General features: G+C 20.0%; 1 protein-coding gene across 4 annotated transcripts in view; it reads left to right on the forward strand.

The window, feature by feature from the left end:
* LOC127282690 (solute carrier family 2, facilitated glucose transporter member 1-like) overlaps positions 1-11,987 on the forward strand; it is a 30,606-nt gene that overhangs the window by 14,479 nt on the left and 4,140 nt on the right. For 3 of the 4 annotated variants that reach the window (XM_051307114.1, XM_051307113.1, XM_051307115.1), the window contains 3 exons: positions 10,398-10,496; positions 10,915-11,470; positions 11,547-11,947. In XM_051307114.1, the coding sequence (XP_051163071.1) occupies positions 10,398-10,496; positions 10,915-11,470; positions 11,547-11,947 (1,056 nt within the window). Of the gene's footprint in view, positions 1-2,650; positions 3,034-10,397; positions 10,497-10,914; positions 11,471-11,546; positions 11,948-11,987 lie in introns of those variants that run through there. The other variant, XM_051307116.1, reaches the window with a different exon arrangement.

Below are 11,987 nucleotides of genomic sequence, written 5' to 3' on the forward strand. Positions count from 1 at the left end.
GGTGTCTATCGTTAATTGAGATTAGTTTTGTCCGATAAAAAAAAAATTGAAAGAAAAATAACACGTGGATTTAACGAGAACATATAAAGAAACATAATTTAATTTAGTTTTTTTTTAAAGTTGAAAAATATAATTTTTAAATAAATAAAATAATAATTTATAATAATAATAAAATAAATAATAAATAATAATAATAATTATTATTATAATAGTAAAAAATAATTTATTGTAATAAAAATAATAATACTAAAAATAATATACAGTTTTAAAATATATAATTTTTATATTATTATATAATAAATAATAGCATAACAAAACAAAGATAATTTTTTTAAAAACTAGTTTCTTTTTTTGGATAATTGGATTAAATTACTTTATTCTCGAATGAATTACACTATTTTTACGCATAAGTCTCATATTTTAACCGCAAAACTTGTTAATATTGCCTTCAACAAATCGTTGATATTTTTAAATGAAAATAATAGTTTTCATAATAAAGTCTTTCATATAATTTTGCAAATTGTTACATTGTCAAAAATTAAAAATAATTTATGTAATTTTACAGCATGACTTTTCAGTAAATTTATTTTTTTATTAATTAATTCTTATTACTGTAATTTAAATCTAAAAGTAAATTTTTTCTTTTTTTTTAGTCTGAATTTTTGAATTTAATCTAATTTTAGTTTTTTTTTTTTTTTAAATATTAATTTATCAATTATTTAAAATTTCTTATTTTTCTCTTATTGGGACACAATTTATAGAGTTCAACTTTGCATTCTTTATAATGACAATTATTTCAGTTGATTGGTGATAATTCTAGCTAATAATCGATGTCAGTTTCTTAACTCGTACTTTTTTTTTGAACTATATAACTTTGATAATTATTATTTAAAAAAAAAATTGTTCTACAAACAATGAGATGATATAATATCGTAACTTCTTTTTAACCATATATATAATATGGCAAAGGTAAATTGACCTATTATTAACAATTTTCTCTCTGACAGAATAATTTTATCTTATTGCCCTTTATATCGCGCATTTATAAACGTGGGGCGATATGTTTTTTTTTTTAAATGACAGATTTATATTTGTGAATAAAAAAAAATGATTCACTCCAGTTTACATTTATGTATACGAATTAACAAAAAAATTAGCAAATATTATAAAAATAAAAATATTATAAATTACTTTTTACTAAACATTAGTTCAATTTAAAAAAAAATTATTTTTTATTTAGTTGTTATTATTTTTTGTATTATTTATTATTTTATTATAAATATTATATTAATAATTATTAATAATTATTAATAATTATTATCAATAATTATTAATAATTATTATTTATTTATTAAAATTTTATTTTGATTAAAAAAATTTCTTTGATTCGAAAAAAACTGTTTTCTTGTGTATATAGATACAATATAGAAATATATACGAATTTAGACAAAAGAAAAAGAAAAAAAAAAAAATGTATAATATATGCAAATAGAAAATGAAAATTTCAAGGCCTTCCGTGATTCGTGAAAAAAAATATTGAAACTTATAATATCTCATTGACAATTTAGCATTGTAGTTATCAACTCTCGAAAATTGATACAGTACATAAAAATACCATCTGTGTGTATTCAAGTATCGTACAATATAAAAACCGCGTGTATATCTGAATTACATATGCGGTATTTTTTTTTATACGAACATTGTGTACTTTATATAATAAAATTTTAAACCAGAGAATTTAGTCGCAAAAAATTGTTTAAAAAAATAATTTTCAACTCTCTTTGACAATTCGAGTTTCAAATATAATTCTAATTGTAAAATTGTCCCTTTAATTTTTTTTATTTTTACTATTTATTATTATTAATTGTTATTAATTATTAATTATTAATTATTAATTTTTTAATTTTTATTATTATTAATAATAATTAATTATTAATAATTAATAATAATAATTAATAATATTAATAATAATTTATTAAATGGTTAATTATTATTAATTACTTATTACTATTTTTTTTTTTATTCCATTATATTATATTACCCATATGTATATATTTATATTAATCACGCGTATGGCGTCAAGATCCAATTCTCTCTTTGCGGTTTAAAAATAAATTTCGTCTTAAATTTAAATCTCGACATCATATAACAAATGAAAGAAAATTTTGGCTAACAAAAATTTTTTTTAAAAGCTAAATTTGAAAAAAATTTCTTTTATTTTTCATTACGCGCATATTTCCGAAAAAAAATTTATAAAAATAAAATATATTTTAAATAATTTTTGCATAATAAATTATAATTTTTAATAAATTTTAAAAATAATTTGTTATATAGATTTTTTTTTAACAAAAATTGGGAAAAATTTGTTTATTAAAATTTAATTAAAAAATTTTTTTTTTTTTGTAAATAATTAATAATGGGGAAATTTTAATGACTTCACCCGCGTAAATATATTGTGTCATATGTTCTTAAGTGGATTTTAACGTTTTATCATTTATTTTGACACTCGAATATATGATAAGAGTATATATTTTGTGTGTGAGAGAGGAAACGAGAATTAAAAAAAGAAGAAAAAATAAAAAAAAAAAAACTATTCCACGATTGAAACTGCTCCGCCTTCAGGGTTCCACCAATAACCAGAGAGAGTTGATCGTCAATTCTCAGTTCGTCTTTAGTTCACTGTGAGACTCGTAACCTGGAACCACGGGAACATTTCCAGTTTCAGTTCAAAAAAAAAAAAAACAAAAAAGTTCAAATACTCTTTGAGAAAAATCGACTGTTTTTTAAAAAAAAATTTCTGGATAAATTTTTTATTTTTAATAATTTAATTTAAATTGCCATCGAAAGAGATTTTTATTTTTCAAATAAAAAATTCTCGTTAAAAATTATATTTGATTGTTTTTAATTTAATTTTTAAAACGCAGAGAACCGAATCTCCTGCAGGCCGGGAGTATAGAAATAATTATTTGGTCAAAGTGAAAGTTGGTGTTTTTTTTTTTTTTTTCATGAAAAATGGGCTTATCCAAGGAAAAGGTAATTTAACTACTGTCTCTTTTGGTTCATTTTCGAATGATAATATTTATGATAAATATTACATGACGTCAGTGAAATTCATTTTATTTGACATTTTCTTATTGGGCCATTTAAATTGATTTGTCACTTGAAAAAATATTTTCATTTCTTCTGAAACTGTTTTTTTCCTCGTTAAAAATTTAATTTTTTTTTTTTATTATAAATATTTTAAATAAATTTTCATTTAACGAAGAAAAAAAAATATTTTTAAACCTATATAAGAATTAATTTTTATTATTGAAAATTAATTATTTAAATTATATTTATTAAATTGGTATTTTTTTTCTCGAAAAATCAAAGAGAAAATTAAATAGGAAAATTAAAAAATTAATAAATAAAATTATAAATAATTAATTATACATATTAATTATTTATATTAATAAATTATATTTCCTATTGAATATTTTTTTGAAACTAAAATTTAAAAAAAATTGTTTTTTGATAATATTTTTTTAACGCTAATCTTTTCTAAAAGTTTTTTTTTTCACCTATTATACATAAAAATATTTTCACATCAATTTATCGGTTGGATGATAATTAAATATTTTTTCAGCATTATTATTATTTTTTTTTTTTTTTGATATATGAGAAAATCACTTCGACATTTATAAATCTTTAAAGTGCTCTCAATCAAAATTGATCAAATCAAGCAATTCTGAGTTAGGAACCCACGTACATACGCGTATCTCAAATACTCCGCAATTATATGAAGATCCTCGTTTGAAAAGTAGGTGATTATATTCAGTATAACACAGGATGTCCAATAGACCGTTCAATTCTCTAAAATTAGTCGAGACACGAAAATAAAAATGTTTCTGAAAAAAAAAAATAAATTCTGACACACGTTTTTTTTTTATAGCAAATGTTTATAAAAAGAAAATTTAATTATTTTTTTTTTTATATTTAATTTAATCAATGAAACTAGTTTTTGAAATCAAAAAATTTTAGATTGATTATTAATTAAAAAATTAATAATTTTTGTTATTACTAAAAGAAATATTGGAAAAAAAAATTATTTGATTTAATTGCTTACTTGATTATTATATCAAATATTTACTGTTTAATCAGATAATTTTTATTTAATTAAATCCAATTTTTATTTTAAATAAATAATCACGAACGAAAAAAATTGAATCGAATACTATTTTAATTGACTCAAATAATTAATTTATTTAAAATTTTTTTTAATTTAAAAAAAAAAATGAAAAAAAAATTTTCTTGACAGAAACATATATTTTTTCGCGTGTTGAAATGATCCAATTGCGATGACAAAAATATAATATTATATATTTATTCTATTTCCCTTCAATTTGAACTGTTAATGGCAGATCCATTATTTTTACATAATTAGTGTCTTTCCGAACGTAATTAACAAAGCTTAGCATTCATTCGTTTCAATTATTATTGCATCTGTTGATAATACGTAACAATTCTATTCTCTTTGCTACAACTCACTGTAGAAGGTCTTTAAAAACAATTAAAAGCACTTCCGAGACACTTTTTTTAATTTTTTTAATTTTTTTTTATTTTTCTTTATCAAATAAAAATTACAAGAGAAAAATTTATCTTTAACAAACAGTTATGCTCATTAAATTTTTTTATGGTGTGACATAAAATTTTTTATATTTACATATATAAACACATCATTTTTGCGGAAACATCTCGCTAATAATAATAATAATAAAATAATTAATAAATTTGTATTAGTAACAAATGGAAAAATAATTTTTTTTTGTTTTATTTAAATTTTATTTAATTATTATTATAAAAATGAATAAAATTCGTTTTATATGCTATATTTATTTTATGACTCAATTTATGAGATTGTTGAAAGAGAAAAAAAAGATTTCTGGGCGTTTACAAACTTTCTATAGTGATAATTTTATAATCAAGTCAGATATTTTCGTCTCTCGCTCTGTTTTTGCAACATAAACAATTATAGGTTTAAAAATTAATAATATTGTTTCAAGAAAGTTTCCAAAAAAAAAAAAAAAAAAAAAAAAAAAAACTTTCACGCAGTGTTGATTAAAAAAAAAAATATTAAAAATACAATTATTAAAATTATCTAAATTGTAATTATTAAAATTATTTATTTATATATAGGTATAAATTTATTTATTTATTTTTATTTATATGTGAGGAAAAATTAAAATTATATTTTATTATAGTAAAAATTAAAAAAAAAAATTGACTCCTTTTAAATAAATCATTTGTGGAATATTCGTATGCAAAATATATAGCTAAGGTCTTCACCTTACAAGCTCGAGGTTGAATAATCGAGAGTCAAATTTTGTAAAATGTTCTTAAAAAGTATATTATGTATTTCGTATATATTTTATTTTTTTTATTGTATTTTGTTTGCCAAAAAAATAGATAATAATAATAAATTATTAATTAATAATTTGTTATTAATTATTAATTTATTATTAATTATTAATTATTAATTAATAATTTGTTATTAATCTTATCTATAAAATTATATAATTGATGTTGAGAATAAGAAATTACAATAATTAAAATTATTCTTATTTAATATATAAGGTTAATTTAATTATAATAAAATTTTATTTATTTATTAAATTGAAATATAAAAATTTATTAGACCATAAATGAAAGATAATTTAATTAATCTTGTTTATTAACTTTAAATATATAATTGTATTTTTCAATTTTAATATAGAGTCAAAGAATTTCTTTAGATCATATATGAAAGGCTATAAATGTAATCCTAATCTAATTATTAATTTAAGTGGCGATATAAAAGTCTTGAGAACCAAATCTTGATGACAATCATTCATTAAATATTATATCTGCAAATTATATCTTATTTATCAGTTATTCAACCACGAAAAAAAAATTATATTATTTCCACAATTAGTAATTAACATTAATTTTTAAAAATTAATAAATGAAAAATTTATTATTATTTTTTTAAACCAAAAATATATATATCATGCGTTGTACTTTTTTAAAAATTATTCTTTTTTTTTCATTAGAATAATTAAGATTAAAAGTTATAATTAAAAATTCAAATGAACAACTTAAATTACAAAGTAAAATTTGCTAATTAACATTAAAAAGTATAATTAAGAAAAAAAAATTTTTTTGAATTAAAATTAATTTTGTGCGTTGCAAAAAATACAAAAGAGGGAGGTTTAAAAGTACCGGGAAATTTTTTTTATTATTTATTTTATTAAACGAAATAAATATATATATTTATTATTTGCATTTAACTTTCCTGCTTTCATATTTATTATTTGCATAATATATTTAAAAGGCTTGACAGAAACTGGTTTTTTAAAAAAAAGTCATTTCTGAAATTTTAGAACCTACTATGCGATTGTGAAATAGAGAAATCCATATGTTTATTTAAAAATTTCTAATCTATATCTCTTATTCATTATTTATTAAGTAGTATGAAAAAAATACTAGAAATAAAAAATTAGAAATTTTTTTTTTATATAATTGATAAAAAAAGAATTAATTTTATTGTAACAACAAAATACAATTTTTTCTCTCACATTTTCTAATTATCAATGACAAAAAAAAATTTTTTTTTTGAAATAATCAAAAAATGATTCTTTGACAGCAAATCATTAAAATGGTATTAGAATTAGATTTTTTTTTGCTTTCTTTTAAAAATAAGATTGTCTAATTGACATATTTTTTTGTTGACAGATAATATTTATTGTAATTAAATTTAGGGTTTTTTTTTGTTCTCGGAAGAAAAATCAAATTCTTTTAGTAAAAAAAAATAAAATAAAAAAAATTTTATTAATTTAGAAAATATTGGGCAAAATTCGGTTCTGAAAAAATTAAATTAAGATTGAGCAATATTGTAATTTCCAAAAGGATTACATTTAAGAATGCCATATGCACGTGGGAAGTTTATTTTTAGAACACGTGTGTGAGCAAAGGAGGGATATTGGAGGCTCGTCTGGGAATTCACCAATCGCGAACTGCCACGATCCTCGCACACCTTCTTTTCACATATGATTTCTTTGTCATTTTAAATTTCCTATATACTTTTTTCAAATACAGGTACACTCATTAAAAACCAGGTGTGCTCCTTCTTTTTTTGTATTGTATAATACATACAGATTTCTTTCAAAATAAAAATGATTAAAATTTTTACCCATTTTTTTCACACGCGAATTATTTTATTATTATTATTTTTTTATTTTTTATTGTAAAAAAATATATAAAATGACAGAGTCTATAAATTCTTCATTTTTTTAAAATAAAATTTTTTTGCTAATGAGAACAAGGATAGTGTAATTTTTTTTTTTTTTTTTTTATTTAGCTAATAAATTCCCTGGAATAGAATAATAATTATTTTAATAAAATTTAAATAAATAAATAAATATTAAAATAAAAGAATAAAAATAAATAATAAATATTTAAATAAATATTATTTAGAAAAATTATTGTTATATAACAATTTTTAAAAAAAGTTTGATTACATGTTTTATATGTAGACGATAAAGTTGAGCTGATATGTAATTTAATCGACCGTGTGTGCCTCTGTTTCAAGTGTATGATTTTTGCAAAAAAAAAAAAAAAAAAAAAAATTGTCTGGAGACTCAAAAGACATGTCTGTGACTTTATAAAACTGAATTAGCTAAATTTTATACAAACGTCAGCAAAATTTGTCATTTATAATTGTCAACTAAGTATTTTTAACAGGAGTCACAGAATCCCAATTTTTCATTAAAAAAAAAAATTATTATTTCAACATAAAATAATATAAACAAATTTTCTAAACCATGAAATTTATTATAAATTTATTAAATACAAATATTTTTATAATATAAATAATCACTATTATTATTATAATATATTTATTATTATTTATAATTATATTTTTTTATTTATTTTATTATTATTTATAATTACATTTTTTTAATTATTTTATTTTCTCCATTAGTTATTTATAATTATATTTTCTATAATTTATTATTAATTATAAATATTTATTTTTATCATATTTTTTTTTAAATTAAAAATTCAAATTTTTTTTTAAATTAAAATTTGAATAAAACGTTAATTTCTTAATGGACAATAATTCAGGAAAGATTTTGTTTATGGATTAACATATAAGTCAGATTAACTATTATGCATATATTTATTTTATATTGTTATACTCAATGTCATAATAATAATTTTTTTTTAATTCAATCAACAGGAAAAGAAGAATTTAGGTTATCGTTTGAATTTTTTATATCTGATTTTTATCAAATTATTTATTATTATTATTCGATAAAAATCGGATATATTAAGTACATAATTTTTTTTTGAATTCCCGATAACAGAATTTTCTTTTGCAAAAAACTATATTAAAGCTTCAAATGATAAATTTTTCAGAAATTGAAAATTAAAATTAAAAAATTAGTTTTGTGATTTTTTTTTTTAAATCAAAATTCAGAAATAAATTATTGATCATGCGGAGGTTGTGATTAAATAATTTTATTTTTTTTTTTATTTTATCATATGGGTGTGTAACCCTTTTACATAGTTATCTATGTTAATTGCTTTAGGTAAACAATTAAATGATTTAATTACATAATTTTTATTTTGACTGAATATTTCTTGTAAATTAGAAAAAAAAACAATTTCATATAAAAAATGGAACAATAAAAATAAAAAACAAAGTCTGTGTCCTTATTTTAAAAAGATAACAATATTGTGTTAATTAAACACATTTTTTTAATACCGAGAATTATTATTATTTGTTGTCATTTTTATCTGAATTTGTCTTGCGAAAATATCAAACTGTATTTTCTATGTTGCGATGCACTTGGTGCAATTCTTATATATATGTGTGTTGCCTTTAAATTTGTGTTAGTTTAACATATAAACTTACGGATGGAATCCAGTTGTCTTCACTCGTGTTTGAAGCACGTGTTGCACGGTCATGAACTGATTTTAATCTTTCAATGTTCGTTATTTCGAAAATTAATTTAATTAATTAATAATTAATAATTATTAATTTTATTAAATTCTCAAATTTTTTAATTCAATTTAAAACTATTTTTTTTTAAGTGCAGTGTATAATTTTTTTTTTCTCAATTTGGAATTTTTCTACTATGGTTTACATTCAAGTTTCGAAGGTCTGTTTTATTTTTCTATAATAAAGAATCATATATTAAATAAAAAATTTATCAAATCAATTTTTTCTTACTAAAATTTAATTAATTTAATTTTATCTGCTTGTAAAAAAATTAATAGAAAAAAATTTAAAAACAATGGAGAAAAAAATTAAATCAATTAGTAATGGACTTTGCTGTAATATACTTTTATAAAAAGTTAAGGTGAAGGTTTTCGAGAACAAATGTCAATTTTTTTTGTGTGGAAAAAAATTCTTTGCACAAATGTTTTTAGATAATTGAAAATTTTTTTTTTAATTATAATTTTTTTTCCAAAGTCAATTTTTTTGATTATTAAAAAAAAATAACAGGAAGAATTTTTTTTGTATATTAATCCAAAAATAAATAAAATAATAACTGATTTTTAAAATTTTAAAAATGTGAACAATTTTTTTTCTATTTTAATAGAGTGAAAATATTAATATCAAAAGTATCCGGAAATAAAATTTCGAATGTTATATTCAACTCAGGATTTATAGTAATAATAATTTATTAATTGTATGAATTATTTATAAAATCGGATATAATAAAATGCAAATCGCGTATAATGTACTTGAAATTTAGAACCTGATATGTATCGTTTCGAGGTTATTGGAAGTAATTTCTATTTCATTGCAAAATCTAGTTTTATTTCTACGGAAAAAATTTCAAAAACTTTTATTTTTTTTTTAAGTTAATTTATAATTTTAATTTTAATTTTTTTTCGATCATTAGATTTAATTATTGTATTTTTATTACAAAAAATTTTACAATTTTTATTTATTTATTATTTATATTTTATTATTAATTATTTCGTTTTTTAAATTTTTCTTTTCAATTGCAATGTTAATTATTGAAATAATTATTAAATTAAATTTAATTTATGAATTAATGAAATAATTATTAAATTAAGTTTAATTTTTGAATTAATGAAATTTTTACATTTAATTTATATTTTTAAATATTCTCCAAGATCAAATTTGAATTGTAACTATGACAAATTGATTGTAAATAGAATTAAGCCGACAATTTAGTCTTTGACAAATTAGTATCAATGCTATCGAATTAATGTCAATGAAAACTGTTGTCATTTAAAAAATAACTGACCTATTATTATTTTTTGTTTTTCAATATTTAGTGAAATAAATTTTTATACATTTTTTCAAAGTATATATAATAATATTTTTCATTTTTTCACAGGGTCTCAATGCCAATTTGATGTTTGCAATTGCCGCTGCGGCACTTGGTTCCTCATTTCAACATGGTTATAATACCGGAGTTATCGCCAACAGTGGAAAGGTAATTTTTTTTTTTTAATTTAAACAAAAATTTCCAAGACAATATATTTTCGAATTAAATCGTTTAAAAATATCGTTTTATTAAAAATTGAATTTAATTAAAATTCCGTCAGAAATATTAAAAATAGAAAATAAATTAATAATTGATTTTTTTTATTTATTTAATTTATTGAAAGAAAATAATCTAATTGGAATAAAATGATTTGCGAAATATTGAAAATGTTAGAAAAAATACAAGAAACAAAAATTAATTAATAATTGAATTTTTTATTTATTTAATTTATTGTAAGAAAATAATCGAATTGAAATAAAAATGATTTGCAAAATATTAAAAATGTTAGAAAAAAAAAATAATAATTGAATTTATTTTTTAATTTATTGAAAGAAAATTGAATTAATTGAAATAAAATGATTTACAGGTACTGAAGGAATGGATCAGCGATCGATTAGTTGAACGAAATGAAAGTCCAGAATCATTGACATTTATATTTGCAATAATTGTATCGATATTTTGTTTGGGCGGAATGGTTGGTGGATGTTCAGTTGGCTATGTTGCCGATCGTTTTGGACGTAAAGGTGGATTACTATTGAATAATATACTTGTTTTTTTAACAGTATTATTCGAAGGCTTGGCAAAACCAACATCAAGTTATTATATGTTTATTATTGGAAGATTTATCATTGGTATTAATTCGGGATTAAATGCTGGTCTAGCGCCTATGTATCTCAGTGAAATATCACCAAGTCATTTGCGCGGTGCAGTTGGTACTATTTATCAATTGATAATAACAATATCAATTTTAGTTGCACAAATATTGGGTTTAGATGGACTTTTTGGTACACCAACACAATGGCCAACACTTTTTTGTCTCACAGCTGTACCTGCAATTTTTCAACTTGTCACACTTCCATTTTGTCCCGAGAGTCCAAAATATCTTCTTCTCACACGTGGACGGGATCTTGATTCACAAAGAGGTAATTAAATTATTTTTAATTAATTTAGTTTCTATTTTTTTTGTTTTATTAATGAAAAAATTATATTTTTTTCCAGCAATGTCCTGGCTTCGTGGATCAATTGATGTTCAAGATGAAATGGACGAAATGCGAACGGAATATGAATCGATGAAACTTGTACCTGCAGTGTCATTGAAGGAATTAATTATGAATGCAAGTTTGCGTATTCCATTGCAAATTGCAGTGATGATGATGATTGCCCAGCAAATGTCCGGTATCAATGCAATTGTATTTTTCTCGACGAAAATTTTCACAATGGCAGGACTTAATGACAGTACATCACAAATGGCAACCTTGGGTGTTGGCGCTGTTAATGTATTTATGACAATTGTTTCTCTATTTCTTGTTGAACGTGCCGGAAGAAAAACATTGCTCTTGACTGGTTTTGCTGGAATGACAGTTGTCACCTTCCTTCTTGCAATTATGCTTCCTCATGCCGTGAGTAAATTTAAAACCTTCAAAAAAAAATAAAAATGAT

Source organism: Leptopilina boulardi, unplaced genomic scaffold, assembly GCF_019393585.1.
Source record: "Leptopilina boulardi isolate dan_hultmark-lab unplaced genomic scaffold, ZJU_Lbou_2.1 LbouV2_302, whole genome shotgun sequence".
Lineage (NCBI taxonomy): Eukaryota > Metazoa > Arthropoda > Insecta > Hymenoptera > Figitidae > Leptopilina > Leptopilina boulardi.